Source organism: Cervus canadensis, chromosome X (genome assembly GCF_019320065.1).
Source record: "Cervus canadensis isolate Bull #8, Minnesota chromosome X, ASM1932006v1, whole genome shotgun sequence".
Taxonomy (NCBI): domain Eukaryota; kingdom Metazoa; phylum Chordata; class Mammalia; order Artiodactyla; family Cervidae; genus Cervus; species Cervus canadensis.
In genome coordinates this window covers 38,075,793-38,092,075 of record NC_057419.1, presented here as the reverse complement: position 1 = coordinate 38,092,075, position 16,283 = coordinate 38,075,793, and the positions used below count along the sequence as shown (strand labels likewise).

The 16,283-nt window shown below is 40.4% G+C and overlaps 1 protein-coding gene across 6 annotated transcripts in view; it reads right to left on the bottom strand.

Annotated features, from left to right (window-relative positions):
- Positions 1 to 1,207: 1,207 nt before the first annotated feature.
- Positions 1,208 to 16,283, bottom strand: part of TAF1 (TATA-box binding protein associated factor 1) — a 76,517-nt gene continuing 61,441 nt past the window's right edge. For 3 of the 6 annotated variants that reach the window (XM_043458213.1, XM_043458212.1, XM_043458215.1), the window contains exons 33-39: positions 12,658 to 12,725; positions 11,999 to 12,115; positions 8,335 to 8,460; positions 7,461 to 7,562; positions 7,044 to 7,200; positions 6,311 to 6,488; positions 1,208 to 3,108 (exon numbers count right to left, since the gene is read on the bottom strand). In XM_043458213.1, the coding sequence (XP_043314148.1) occupies positions 2,889 to 3,108; positions 6,311 to 6,488; positions 7,044 to 7,200; positions 7,461 to 7,562; positions 8,335 to 8,460; positions 11,999 to 12,115; positions 12,658 to 12,725 (968 nt within the window). In that variant the 3' untranslated portion in view covers positions 1,208 to 2,888. Of the gene's footprint in view, positions 5,395 to 6,310; positions 6,489 to 7,043; positions 7,201 to 7,460; positions 7,563 to 8,334; positions 8,461 to 11,998; positions 12,116 to 12,657; positions 12,726 to 16,283 lie in introns of all 6 variants that reach the window. The other 3 variants (XM_043458216.1, XM_043458219.1, XM_043458217.1) reach the window with 2 other exon arrangements.

Here is a 16,283-nt window from a genome sequence, read left to right as displayed (position 1 = left end):
CATGAGTTTGAGCAAACTCTGGGAGACAGCGAAGGACAGGGAAGCCTGCAATCCGCTAGGTCACAAAGAGTTGGACCCACCTTAGGAACTGAACAACAATAACAAAAGTGTATCCTGATTTCCTTATACTTCTGGCCAGTCTTTCAAAGTAACTTTCTTGGTTCTTTCATTGCTTTTTCAGACTTTTAAAAAATGTTTTATGACAGCAACACATGCTTATTTATACATCGATGACAGCTACTCAGCAAGGTCTTCCTTGACCATTAAATTAGAACCTTCACCCCAAACCCTCTCATATCACTTTGTCTTCAGAGTACTTCTCTCACTCTCATTCACTTGTCTATCTTCCTCTTCTACTAGATCCAGAACTCTATGAGGGAAGGAGGCATGTTTTATTCACTGCTATATTCAGAGCACCAAGAATAATGCCTGGTGCTCACTAGGCTCAATCAATGTTTCTTCACTAATTAACTGAAATATCCCTCACATTTAATCACTTACTTGTAGATTCTACCTCCCCTCAATTCTCTCAAATCTTTGCCTGTTCTTGCATAAGAACTGACTCATACTTTGCTTAAATGACTCACAACCATATCCAGTCCTATTCTATAGTCCATAGCCCAAACTGCTGCTAAAATTATCCAAATCCTTCAATAGATTCCTACTGTCTTTAGGATTAAGTCCAGATTCTTTTGCATATAGAGCTCTCTGGGACCTTCGTCTGTGCTCAGTGGCTCAGTCATGCCAGATTCTTTGCAACCCCATAGACTGTAGCCTGCCAGGCTCCTCTGTCCATGGGATTCTCCAGGCAAGAATACCGGAGTTGATTGCCATGTCCTCCTCCTGGGGATCTTACTGACTCAGGGATCAAACCCGTGGGTTTCTTATGTCTCCTGCATTGACAGGCAGGTTCTTTATCACTAGTGCCACCTGGGAAGCCCAGTGGTTCAATAAATGCTGAATGCTGAATGAATGAATGAATAAATGCTGAATGAATGTACCCATCCAATCTCCTAAACCAAAATTCTGGAAGTCACCTTCCATTTTTCCTTCTCCACTCCCCCAAATGCCAACTGGTCATCAAGTCCTGTTGATCTGTCCCCTAAATATCTCTCAAATTCACACCCTTCCTCCCTATCCTAATGCCACAGTCCTAGTTCAACTACATTTGCCACCCTCCAAACCATTCTCCACACTACCACTGAAATTATTTTTAAAAAATTTTTATTACAAAAATAATACGTTCTTATAAAAATTCAAATACAGAAATAAAAGCACAGTGCCCCACCCAGTATACAAATAAGCATATAGCACCTTCCCCTCCAATCTCATTGCCCAGAGGTTATCACTGTGAACCATTTTGTGTAAATCCTTTCCGACTTTTTCCTTTGCATATACAAGTATATATAAACACATATAAATACATACATGTGGTTTTATCATTTACAAAAATGGGATCACACTTGTTACACATGATTCTTCAATTTATTTCTTCATTCAATATACTGAGAATTTCTAAAACACATATCATATTTTATCACTCCACTAGAACATTTCATTTCTCATTAATATAAAATTCACATTCATTAGCATCAAATTCAAAGCTCTTGATGATATGCTTCCTGTCCATCTTTCAGTCTCACCTAGAGCCATTCCAGCATGGAGGGACTGGAACATAAACCACTTTAAATCCTTTCTGGAACAAGGCAGGTACAAACAAACAAACAAACAAACAAGGAACACACTCTGCTATTTGCCATGGAGTTTGGCCTTTTCACTTCATGTGACACTCTGGCTGGACTTTTCCATCTGGCAAGCTCCTACTAATTCTTCAAGAGTCAGCTTAAAAATTATCTCTAAGAAGACTTCCCTGACTTTTTCAGACATGACTGCTCCTCTATTTTCTCCTATGTTTTATATCTAGCTTAATTGCACTTATCTTACAGTACTGTAATGATTTATTAACATGTTTTGAATTTCACTCCCCTTCCCCCAACTTAATGGTGAGATCCTTCAATAAAAGGAATGTGTCTTATTTAATTTTTCATCCCAAGGAGCTGATAGAATGCTTATCATGGAGCAGATGCTTAATAAAAAATCTGTTGAGGATTTTATGATTCTAGGAACATTTATTGAGTACCTACTCTGCACAGAACCATATCCTAAGCATAAAAAGAAACAGAAGACATAGTCTTTGCCCTAAAGAACTTACCATTTCCCTACCATTTCCCCTGGGGGGAGGAGGGACAGAACACATTTACATGGCGACATATCATTTATGACATATATGCTGTTTCAAAGATTTATAATTTATTTGCCTCCAATCCACTTAGGAACAAGGCATTTCATAACCAAATAAATAATAAATAATGGGCAGTTCAGTTTGTCCAATAGGTTTATGGTTTTAGTGTGGCACAGAGTCCACCAGAACACAATTCTCTGTCCCAACAGGGGGCTGTCAATGGTTACAGCCTGCAAATTAGAAAACTGAAATGATATCATGCTTGGAAATTTTCTAATACATCAAGAGGACATAAAGTTATTAGCTATTTCATAATATCTCTTCCTTCCCCAGGAACAAAATGATACCAAGAACAATTAATAGAGTTAAAGGAGAGCACTGCAGAAGGAGGAGAGTGCTCTCTTTTTGTTAGTGGTAGGGGAAGGGGGTCGCCTGGTTTTAAATCAAAGGGTGGCACTGCCCTAGGAAGATCATAAGAGTTAATTTATTATCATATACTTATTATTTTTTAAAAAGCTACAGTATTAATTAATTTGGTAGTTTCAGGATCAGACACTGTAACAAATAAATATAAACAAATGGGGGAAAGGTGAGCCACCTAGGCTGGAGAACAGGGAAGGCGGACCAAGGAGGCCCAAAGGAAGCCTCATTCATCAGAGTCCAAGTCACTGTCCCCAGCAATGGAGTGGAAATCCTCACTGTCCTCCTCGTCCTCTGACAGCTGGACCTGGCTTAGTACGCTCGGCCCAGAGCGTTGCTCTTCCTCCTCATCTTCTTCCTCCTCTGATACCTCATACCCACCGATGCTGCTGAAGCTTGTGTCTTGGGTGTTCGACTTGGGATCAGGCTCCTCATAGCTCCCATAACTGAGAAAAGAAACATGTCATCTCTCAAGCTCGGACACCATCCTCTAGCTGACCAGTCCCGTTCTCAGTGCCACCAAGGGATCAGCCCATCATCACCTCCCCTGGCCACTAAAATGATGGCTCTGGACTGTTCTACGGGTACCTGAGAGAAAAATGATCCTATTCTAAAACATCAACTTGCCAACTTCATATACACAAGAATCTGAATGAAACTCCCCTACACTTGAACAACACACTGTCAGCTTACATGGCCATAAATGCTCTGATAAGCCTTGTAGGTTTGTTGACTACTTATAGCCTCACTCATCTACATATCCAATTAGTCAACAGTCCTAAAGATTCTACCTCTTCAATACATCTCACCTTTATCCCCATCTTTCCAGCCCTATTCTGCCTGCTTTGGCTTCGTTCTTTGAGATCTCTGGCCTGCACCACTGCAATCAGTCTTCTTCCAGTCTTGCTCTCCCCAATTAATTTCTTCACATTTCTGCCAGAGTGCTCTTTATTTTTGTTTGTTTGTTTATTCTTAATTTTACTTAAAAAAATCACACAAGTAATGCACATTTACTGGTTTAAAAAAAAATTAGAATATACACCAGAAAAAAAAGAAAAAAATCACCAGTAACTCTACTACCCAGAGATAATCTTTTGGTATATGACCTTCCAAATTTTTTTCTATGTAGTTTACTTCGATGCTTATAAACATTTTTTTTTAATTTACAAAATTGGAATGCTCTATATACTCTTCAGGAATCTGCTTTTTCACTAACGTTTATAATGAACATCTTTCCCAGTCAATAAACATACATCGATAGCATCATTTTAACAGCTGTGTGGTATTCCACTGTGTGGCTGTAACATGATTTATTTCAGTTTCTCACTAGAACATTTAACCTGTCTTCAATTATTCCACTATTAGAAACAATGCTGTGATAAACATCCTTGTACAAACATCTCGATGAAGGTTATTTTATTATTCCCATGGAATAACTCCCTAGATATGGAATTGGGAGGCCAAAGAGGATGTACATTTTTTAAGTTTCTGATTTGTAAGATAAATTGCTGTACCTCTCTCACCTACCCCATTTTTTTGATTAATATTACCAACCAGTGGTTTCTGAATATCCTTTTACTCACGTCTTTTCCAACACTGGACATTATTATTCATTTTAATCTTTGCCCATCTGATAGGTAAAAAATTACACTTGGTTGTTTTATTGCATTTCTTTGATTCTTAGGGAAGCTAAGTTTTCATAATTTATTGGCCATTTGCATTTCTTCTGTGAATTAATTCACGGCTTCTGTCCATCTTTCTTCTGGGGTAGAGAGCAATCTTTTTAAAATACAGATCTGATCATACTACTCTCATTCAATGTCTGCCCAAAATTCTCAGGCCCTTCATGATTTGGCCCTTACCTACCTCTTTAAACTGTCTCTATTACACGGATCATGATGAAAAGCACCAACCACACTGAGCTACTTGTATTCTTGAGAAGTGTTTCATGTCTCTGTGCGTTCATACATGCTCTTCTTGGTCTCTGGAACGCCCTTCCCTTTCTTCTTCATTTAGCTAATTCCTACTCTGATTCAGCTCAGTTTCTCTAACCAGCTCCCCTACTCCACTCCTACCCAAGCCCCAGAAAAATCCTGTGGTTTCCTATCACAGCACTTTTCATGTTACACTGTGATCATCATCTGTTTGCCTGTTTTAGATTTCCCACTAAACCGAACTCCTTGAAGGAAGGGATAACATCCTAGTTGCTTTTATACTTGTAACAAATATTTGCTCGATGAATTAAGACTCTAAACTGTTTGACGGATGTGTGCTTAATTGCTCAGTCATGTCCGACTCTTTGTGATTCTATGAACTGTAGCCCGCCAGGCTCCTCTGTCCATGGGGATTCTCCAGGCAAGAATACTGGAGTGCGTTGCCATGCCCTCCTCCACGGGCTCTTCCCAACCCAGGGATTGAACCCTGGGTCTCCTTCATTGCAGGTGGATTCTTCCCTGGTCTGAGCCACCAGGGAAGCTTGCTAGATACCTTTGGCTTAGATGTATCATATGCATCTTAACGTATCCAAAGACAAATTCATTTTTTGCCTCCTTTCCCACTCCATCTAATACCTGTTTTCCCTCTTTCTTATGTCAGTGACATTCCCATTCATTATGTATCTAATCTCCTTACCTCTTAAATCCAAATGATCTGTCCTCTAAACAGCTCTTAAATATGTCCCTTCCCTTTCTTCCACTCCTAACAGATCCTAGTTGAATTTCTTTATCATTGCCCTGAAAGTGAAAGTGAAGGCTGCTCAGTCATGTCTGACTCTTTGTGACCCCATAGAGTCCATGGCACTCTCTAGGCCAGAATACTGGTGTGGTTACCCTTTCCCTTCTCCAGGGGATCGTTCCAACCCAGGGATCAAACCCAGGTCTCCCACATTGCAGGAGGATTCTTTACCAACTAAGCCACAAGGGAAGCCCAAGAATACTGGAATGGATAGCCTATCCCTTCTCTAGAGGATCTTCCCAACCCAGGAATCGAACCAGGGTCTCCTGCATTGCAGGTCAATTCTTTACCAACTGAGCTATCAGGGAAGCCCAATCATTGGCCTAGAGTTATTTAACACATAAACTTGATGTTACTTTCTTTTCCTTAAAGTGATGATTCTCATTAACCACAATCCACATGTCTTGGCACACCAGTTAAGGTCCTCTAACAACATAATCCCTTACTGCTTCTAGAGTCACAACTCCCAACAACTTCCCTTTGGTCTGGAATTTCTTTGCTATATTTCTGTGCCTTTGAACATACTGTTCCACCTCTAAGGATCTCCTCACCTGCTACCACTTATATACTTAGCAGACTTCTATTCATTTGTGACACTCCCTGATTACTCCAAGCAGAGTGAGACACTTCCTTCTCCTCAGTGTGACTTGGCACTTTGTACTAAACTTACGCTATATAGCTCTTCTCACACTGTATTGCAAGGATTTTGTATCAGTCTCTTCCACTAGACTGTGAGCTCCTCAAGGGCAGGATATGTCTTGCTCCTTTGTGTATCCCCAAGGGCCTAGCATAGTGCCTGGACCTAGTAGGTGCTCAAGCAATGTTTGATGGATGAAAGTAATATGATGCTGGGCCCTCTGACATCATAGCTGAGCACTGATGCCACAGCTCCCATAGCATGTTGCTATCGATTACCTGATATTGCTATCCTCCAAACCATGAGAAGCCTCCCCACCGTCTCCCTCATAGGACATCATGCTTTCTTCATTTTCCATGCCCATCCTTGTGTTTTCTTGAAGCATGCGGGGCTGTTTGGGTCTTATCCCACCAGATCCTACATCCGAGTCACTTCCACTTTCACTCAGCTGGATAGCTATGAAAAGAGAGAAATCCTGAGATAAGCTTGACAGAATTAACATCTTTGGCTTAGTCTTCCAGAACTAGTTAATCCCATGCATCTACACAGGTATCTTGCCTGGACTCTTCACCTCAGAGGACTGCCTAGGGTCAACATTGACAAGATTTATAGTTTGGAAAATAAATCAAAAAACCATTTCAGTGCAATCTGTTTTTTTCCCCTATCATCTCCTTCTATATTCTCCCCCTACCACTGCAATTAATTCACAAAACATCTCTTTTTTCTTAATTTTCTTTCCCTAATGCCACATATAACACATCTTTCTCATTTTTATCAAGTATTCAAATCAAACTTGCTGCTTCGGCATTGCTTTTCTGACTGTCATCTTTTTCTACCTATGCTGTATTTTTTCACCTCTTCTAAGACCAATGAATTTAATCATCCTATGAGTGAATGCTTAGCACCCTGAGGTCTATTAATGGGACTTCAATAAAAGAACAGCTTTTGGTAACAGCGTATGTGGCCCAGAGCTTCCTCTGAGCCCTGAGTGTGCTATGGTGAGCTATGTACCAGAGAAAGGATTATCTCCTTCTTCATCACTCCCAGCATCTTCCTCGTCATCTTCTCCTTCAGACATAAGCAAATCCTCATACAGGACACTGGCTTGAGGCTGTTGCACAGTTCCTTCCTCTTCGTCTGCAAGATCACCATCTGCATCTTCACATTCCTAAATGAGACCAGTTGAGACCATTAACTGATCAACTAAGAGACCAGAAGCCACCACCAGCCGCCCCCTTGCTGCCTTGCAAGATGTTAAATAAATTTGGTGGATAGATTTGGTCAGCTGGTTCCACGGATTAAAGTCATACTGGGCCTCACTGTAGAGACTCTGTGGTATCGCCTGGGGACTTGGCCTGTCCTGTACTTCTGGGGCACCTACCATATAAAGGTATAATGTAACCATAAGCTTTCTGTAAGCATACTCACTGGGGCTGGTGTCTTAGGTTTCCCATCCTCCTCCTCATCATCATACCCTTCAATATCTACATCAGAGTCTTCCTCGCCCAGCCTACCTCGGCCCTGGCGCATCTGAGTAAGGAACACAAATAGCACATCATTGAGGGACATGCCGGTAGGAGGAGTTAACCAGGGGCTCTCACCCAGGACAGATGCTCCTCCCTGATATCCCGGCCAACCCCACAGCTAGTAGGGGCTGTTACACAGCTCAAAGCATGTGCATTTTCCCCCATTCATGCTTTGGAAATCACAGGTAGGGTAAAAATTAAACCCAAAGAATAGGAAGGTCCTTGGTCTGTTATTAGTATAGCATCACAAGGAGACTTCCTTTCTAAACAAGCTTTCCCTAGCTTGTGTTGGACTCTTTGGGACAGAAAAACCCTCCTGGATTTTGCACTCGCCAGTGGAACCTTGACCGAGATCAGCTGATAAGATTTCTGGCTTCAGATCAGGAGTATCTGCTGATACCTCTAGAAAAGGCCAATTTAAAAAACTTAATTTTAAAAACAACTTTGATAACACATGTACAGTAAAGTAGCAGGGCAATTATTTTGAACTATGTCTCTGAATGCAGCTGGTCTTTCCAGTCAGGCTACTCTGATGCCTCACACACTTTTCACACTTGTGTCTTAAGTTCTGCTGTGCCTGACTCTGCCCATGATGACAGAAGACAAGCCAGTCATGTGATCTGCCACCATCCCACCTTGAAATCACATTTCCAGGCTTTCACTCCCAGGGCCAAGGGGTCTGATCATCATCCTTGACGCACGTCATATATCACCACCATCACTCACCCATCCCCAAGCATACTACCAATCTCACTAAGAGAAAAAGACTATCCTACCTGTGTCACCTGCTTTTCTGGAGTGGCAGTGGGAATATCCAGGACAGACATATTGCTCTCATCTTGAAATACAGAGGCATCTCGAGACATACTGAGGGATGTGGTGGTATCATACAAATCAGGAGGCTGTGGCACAAATCATACAACTTAGCTTCTATTTAGTAAAGGGAGTAAAAAATTCAGAGAACTCCCCTTTAGACCATTCACTGTAGAAAAAGGTCATGCAGAACAATCCATTTAAGGGAAAAAAAAACATAGTTTTGACACAGCTTTATGGGCAACTTTTGGGGGATCTCACAAATATTGCTCATTCTAGCAAAGAGGCATCTGATTTATATGATCAGAAGCCTGAAGCAGAAAAGCATCCAAGCTATGGGACAATTCTGTGTCCTAATAGCCTCTCTGGTCAATAACCTTAATTTCTTCTAAGCGTGGTCTTATTGTTTTTAGGCCCAGGGCTCCACACCACTGCTATTCTGACTGTTTTGGTGTAGAGACATCTAAAATGGGATAAAGAAATGTCAATTCCAACCAGAACACGGAAAGGGGTAATAGCTTATGAGCTCACCAGAGGATAATATGAGGCAAAATAGCATGGTGAAAAACCACGGGCTTTGGAGTAAACTGCCCTAGGTTTGAGTCCTGGCTCCACCATTTGCTAGCTGAGTAACTTAAACAAATAACTTAATGTCTCTAAGTCTTAGTTTCCTCAACCTTAAAACATGGATGGTAATGTGCACCTCACAAGGTTGTTGGGAAAATTAAGAGATGTGTATATATGCTCCTTACCCCATGCATGGCAGTCAAAAAATTATAGCTCCCGTCCCTCTTCCCTCTCCTAAAGTGAAGAGGGATTTAGCAAATGGACTATTCAGTGAAAGGAGGGCGTGCAAAGTAGCTTCAGTCGTGTCTGACTCTTTGAGATCCTACTCTGTCCATGGGGATTCTCCAGGCAAGAATACGGGAGTGGGTTGCCCTCCTCCAGGGGATCTTCCTGATCCAGGGATTGAACCCGAGTCTCTTATGTCTCCTACTTTGACAGGTGGGTTCTTTACCACTAACACCACCTGGGAAAGGAGGGCAGGAGGGACTAAAACTTAACAGGCTAGCAAAGCCTGCTCATTTAGGAAAGGGCTCTTTAAAAATTGGCTGAGGGTAGAAATATCATGCAGTTATTAAAAATGTCTTCAAAGACCATTTAATGAAATAAAATACTCATAATATAATGTGAAGCGAAAACAAGACACAAAATAATGATGACCAATTTCACATTATAAATGCACACACATACACATTACAGATTTGAAGAAACACACCAAAATGTTCACGGTGGTTTGGTTCTTTCTCAGTGGTGGGCTTGATTTTTAAGTAATTTATTTATTCTGTGTGTTTTCCAATTTGTCGCAATGAACATGTTACTTTTATCAACAAAGAACCCACATATGTTACTTTGCTGTTGGTTTTGTTTTTAAAGCAAACAAACAAGGCTGAATGGGAACAGGGTTCTGGAGAAAGGAAAAACTGAATTCAAAAGGATTACAAGTGCAGATAAAGTAGTTGTGGAACAAAAGAAGAGAAAATTAGGGAATGAAACACTATGTGGGAAAATATAAAGCAAGCAATTTTAGATAACATGTCAAGCTGAATGTATAGTGCAATATAAGCTGGGTAGAAATAGTTGAGTGAAAATACATTTATTACCACCCATTTAGAGGTGGAAGTAAAGTATGATTACTGTCATATTTCTACACAACAAAATTGTATTATGACAGGTTAAACTTATACACATTTTAATATTTAATAGAATTTGGGCTTGAGAGTAATATTAAGTAAGAACAATCACTCACATGCATCTTCCTCATGTTCAGAGGTATGAACTGGGCTTACTAAATGTGTATATATGAGTGAAGGCAATGATAAGAGAGTGAACTGGAATAATGAAGAGGCAATACCTACATCCTACTCTTACCAGGAGATCCTCTCACTGCACCAAACAGCTACTGCTCAGGAGGGAGCACAGTTGCCAGGTTTTCCTCAGCCATTTTTGAGACAGTATGGGAGGGGAAGGACTCACCACAGGGCTAGACTGATGCTATCATAGACCAGAGCAAACCATGTGTCGCTCAGTGGTTAGACTCTCCTGAAGAATGATGGCTAAAACCCAGGCTTTAACTTACCAGAAAGGGTCTTGTGGAAGCTGTTGGGCCTATTAGCAAATAGGACCTTCCTGGGGAACATCACTCACCCAAGCCCCCTTGACCCAATCTGCCCACATACTCCTAGAGCTTTTCCTTGTTCTGGGCCTGGAGGAAGTATCTTAGGGCTCTTTGTATTTGGCCCCTCAGTGACCTAGGTTTTAGGGTGAAAGAGAGAGTAAAAGATAGATAGGGAGACTGTATGAATGAGATATAGACAGCAATTATCCAACAGAGATCACACAGGCTGCATTTATTAGTTCAGAGTGAAACCTGAACAGAATGAAAAAGTTTTCCAGTGGGAATTGGGAGAAACTTGCATTAGAATATTTGGTTAAATTTGAAAGAACCTCTGAGAACCCTGTAGATGACTTTCATACAGATAAGGAAATAAACATTTACTGAATGTCTACTGTGTGCTAGGCAAATGGCCTCATTTAATGTTTACAAAAATCTTGAAAAGTACATTTTAGAGAAATGGAAACTGGATTAGAGGGTTCAACTTCCCAAGTTCACAAAGCTAGATAGCAGCAGAGCTAAGACGCAAACTCAGGACTGTTTTATACCAAACTTCATGTATTTTCCACTTTACCATAGTGCCTCCAACACAGTTATAGTCCGGTAAAGTCCTAGTCTTCAAATATGCTGGCCCTCTAAGAGTACAGTATAGATGAAATACTCTTAGTATATTCAAGGGTCAGATCAGAAAGACTAAAAATTTCTTATTAATCTTGCTCTCTAGTCTTTGACATGGAAATTTAAGAACATTATAAACATTACCTTCTTCATTTATACGGAGAGGAAGTCAAGCCAGGAAAATGGGTGACGTCTGAGCTATACTAAGATATTTCAGAGGGGATAATGTGGCCCATGTCTATACTCTTGGGATGTCATAGAACACCAATGGGGCTTCCCAGGTGGTGCTAGTGGTAAAGAACCCACCTGCCAACGCAGGAGATATAGAGATGCGGGTTTGATACCTGGGTCAGGAAGATCCCCTGAAGGAGGGAATGGCCACCCACTCCAGTAATCCTGCCTGGAGAATCCCACAGATAGAAGAGACTGGTGGGTTACAGTTCAAAGGGTCACAAAGAGTTGAACACGACTAAAGCGACTTAGCACAGCATACACAGAACCCCAATGCTGGGGGCAAAGGAACTCCAGGGATTCAAGAGGATGCCTTTGGCCATGGTAGTCAGGAGTCTGGTATTCCTAAATACTGCCTAAACAACTAAGACCCCACCCCATTCATACATCCCACACCTGTCTCTTTTGGATTCAACAAGGCTACCAAGACCCATGGCCCTCACTCACCTTAGCCTTTGAGAAGACAAGAAAGCACACGAAAGGCATATGAAGAGGAAGGACAGAGAAGAAGGGTATCTCAGTAAATACATCTGTTAACATGCTCCCAATTTCCAAAATCAATAAGAAAACTGTAAGAGGAAGTTTCTAGTCCTCAGACTTACCTGAGGTGTGTAAGGCCCTGGGGTCATTGGGTCCAAGCTTTCTAATTCTGCTTCCTCCAAAGCTGCTTCTTTAGCTGTACAAATATCCTTCTCAAGTTGAGTCAAATGCTCATCATACTGAGAAAGAAAAGTAGTGAATTCATTCAATATGTGTTCTAGACATTGAGCAGCAAACAAAAATCCCTGTCTTCGTGGGAGGGAGGTTTAAGAGGGAGGGGACTGTGTACATCTTTGGCGAATTCATGTTGATGTATGGCAGAAATCAAACCAATATTGTAAAGTAATCATCAGTCAATTAAAGATAAATATAATTTAAAAAGTTAAAAGATGAGCACAGAAAAATATGTTTATAAAAACCACTTTCTGATGAACTTACTAAAGTGATGCCAGCCTGTGAAAAAAATCCCTGTCTTCATGAAGCTTCTATTCTAGTGGCAGGATACATATGTTAATAAAGTAAATAATTATACAGCTTATTAAAAACATTTAGTGCTGGGTAAGAAAATAAAGCAGGGAAGGAATACAGACTGTGGGTTGAGGGTTGGGGTGGAATATTACATTTTAAAAAAGGACAGGCAGAGAAGGCCTAGGGAACAAAAGGATTCCAAAAAGGATTCCAAAAAGTTAGATCCTACAGGGACCTCCTCTTTTTCACTTACCTCAGTCAGTGTCTGGTAACAGACGTTCACAATCTCCTGAGCAGTCTTAGTATATTGACTTTCAGGCCCTATAAATGAAAAAAGACAATGTCATTACTTCAGCTCCAGAAATGCACTTCCTGTCACCAGCAGTGGTGTCCCCTTGCCCTAGGTCCAAAAAATCATGCTTCAGCTTTAACTTGGACTCTTGCTCTAATTTTGGAGGCAGAAAATATCAAACACATACAAAACCAGAGACACTAACATAATGAACTGCCATGTACCTCTTACCCATCTTCAACGATTATCAATAGATGGTCAATCCTGTTTCATTTACACACCAACTTTCACAGTCTTCCCAAATTATTCTGAAGCAAATTCTAGCATTTCATCCATAAATAACATGTTCAATATGTGTCTTAAAGGACTTTTTAAAAGAAATGATCATGGATGATTCTATAATGGTAGATACATATCATTATACATCTGTCAAACCCATAAAAGGTACAATACCCAGCTTGAACTCTAATGCAAACTATGGACTTTGGGTGCTAATGATGTAGATTCATCAATGTAGATTCATCAGTTGTAACAAATGTATCACTCTAGTGGGGGATGTGGATAACAGGGGAGGCTGTGCACCTTGTAGGGGCACAGGGTACATGGGAACACTCTGTACCTTCTGTTCAATTTTGCTCTAACTGCTCTAAAAAATAAAACACAGTAAGAACTATTAAAAAAACATCTACTGGGGATTTCCCTGGTGGTCCAGCAGCTAAGACTCCACACTCCCAAAGCATGGGGCCTGGGTTTGATCTCTGGTCAGGGAACTAGACCTCATGTGCTGCAACGAAGAGCCTGCATGCCACAACTAAGACCCAGGGCAGCCAAATAAATAAATGAATGTTTTTTAAAAATTAAAAAAAAAACAAAAAACTATATTACACCTAAGGTAGCTAACAATAATTCTTTAATATCATTAAATGGCCAGTCAACATTCACATTTCCCCAATTGTTTTATAAATGCTCTTTTTTTTGGAATTATAATCCAATTAATAAGGTCCACACAATAAGGTCCACACACTGCATTTGACAGATGTGTCTCTTTAAGATAGTTAACCAACTGGGTGATTCTTAAGCAAACTACACAGTTCCCCATACAGATTTTGTTATAAGTTGTAAATTGGTGGCTTGCAGGTCAATCCAGTTTTTATTTCACTCACAAAAAATCAGTTCAGGTGGTGATGTGAAGAAATACCAAATTATTGCATTATATACCTGGAACTAATATATTGTAGGTCAATTATACTTCAATTTAAAAATCACTTCAGTCTGTGAAAATGGACTGAGCTGTGTACTCATACACTTTTCTGTATGTAAATTATATCTCAATTAAAAGCTTAAAAAGAGCTTAATTAGTGGCAACATTTAACAATCAAGAGATTTCATATAAAAACCCAAATGTCTGGCTTCTCTCAAAAAATTAAAAGGTGGCAACACACAGTCAGCATTCTCACGAAGCACCAATGGGCTGGATCTGAGTAGCAGCTGCCCCTTTTAGATAAGGCAAGTGTTTCACACAGCCCCTACCAGGTCTGCTTTGTTTGTTTATGCCTGGAGCCTGAAGGCATCTGAGTTGTTATTCCCTGTCTTAAGTGCTCTATAATATTCTTTAATATACTATTTATTTACCCCTTCATTTGTAAAACATTTTTGAGCACCTCTAGGTGCCAGGCATAATACACAGACATGAGTAAGATACAGACTATATCCTCAAGAAGTTTATGGTCTAGCACAGTGTGTATATTAGTCACTCAGTCGTGTCCAACTCTTTGCAACCCCACGGACTGTCACCCTGCCAGGCTCCTCTATCCATGGAATTCTCCAGGAGATCTTCCCAAGTCAGGGATCAAACCCGGGTCTCCTGAAATGAAGACAGATTCTTTACAGTTTGAGCTACCAGGGTGAGACAGACTATAAACAAATGAGGTGATACAACGCAGTGAAAAAATACCTAAGAGGGTTTAGTAGAGGTATAGAGGAGGAAGTGACCAATGCTGGGATGGAAGAGGGAAAGAAGAATTAGGAAAGGCTTCATAGAGGAGGTAATCCTTGAATTAAACCTACTATTTATCAGGATGTATAGTATAAAAAATAGACCCCATGTGACATTTTCGTGCCATAACTACATAACTACTCTGAGTATTGTTATGAAGCTATTCTTCCCTGGTGGCTCAGCTGGTAAAGAATCTGCCTGCAATGAGGAAGACCCAGGTTCAATCCCTGGACTGGGAAGATCCCCTGGAGAATGAAATGGCAACCCACTCCAGTATTCTTGCCTGGAGAATCCCATGGACAGAAGTGCCTGGTGGGCTACAGTCCATGGAGTTGCAAAGAGCTGGACATGACTGAGCAACTAACACTTTATACTTTTTATAGAAACAAATAAGTTCACTTCAGATTAAATTTCTCACAGCGCAGGTCCATCTATTCTTCATAAAAGATGTAAAATAAAGTTGTGTCCTCACACAAGTTGCCTGTGCCAAACCATAAGGAAAACTTAAGTCAACTAAAAGATATTCAGGACATAAAGACAGCCAGAGCTGGCTCACAGTCAGGAATAGTTTTGAGAGATAGGAGTCCACAGCTGAAGTTTCTGAGTTCTAATCTCCTAAAGCCACCAGTAGGTTGGTCCTCAAAGTACTGATGGAGACAGACTGCAAAAGTTATCACACAAGCTTTCATGCTGATTAGAAATGCATGATGCTAGAGAAAACAGGCTGCATACAAGTCACAGGCTTCCTTTACTGAGCAAGTACATCAGCAGCTTATGGCAGTATCCCGGCTCATACACCTACAAGAACCTGACTCATCGCTAAAATTCCAGCCTACAGATTAAGAATTCAGCTCTTCAGTTTTGAAACTGAACCATAAACCAACCCTTTCAATATCTCAATGTTCTCATTTATAATGCAGGGAAAAATTAATTTTATACATTTGCAAAGTTTTCTCCCTTAAACCACGTTAAAGATGTGACTTCTTCATTCCCCATTTTCTTTGCAACACATAACTCTAAAGAAATATCCACTAATAATACTCCAGAATATAAAAAATATACTTATTTATATAGCTAACACACTTCTCTATGTGTTTTGATTACTAGCTGTGTCTGTTCTCAGTTTTTTGACAGTCCATGCTCTCAGGAGTTACAAGTATTTCAGCTATTGAACTCTACATATATGAAAAGTAACAATGAAGTATTTTTTAATGTTTTTTTAAAATCTTTTATTTTGTATTGGGGTATAGCCAATTAGCAATATTGTGATAGTTTCAGGTGAACACTGAAGGAACTCAGTCATACATATACATGTATCCATTCTCTCCCAAACTTCCCTCCCATCCAGGCTGCCACATAACATTGAGTAGAGCTCCACAGCACTGAAGTATTTTTGATGAAAGATGGTGGCGGAGTTGGCAAACCACTGCTAACACCACCAAAAAAGGATAAAAATACCCAGATATCTATGCCTATACCAGAAATTCTTGAATGGGGAGGAAATGAGAGATCCATGAACCCCCTGAAACTGCAAACAGAATTTTGTATGTAATATGTATTTTTTTGAGTAGAAGATCCACGCTTTTCCATC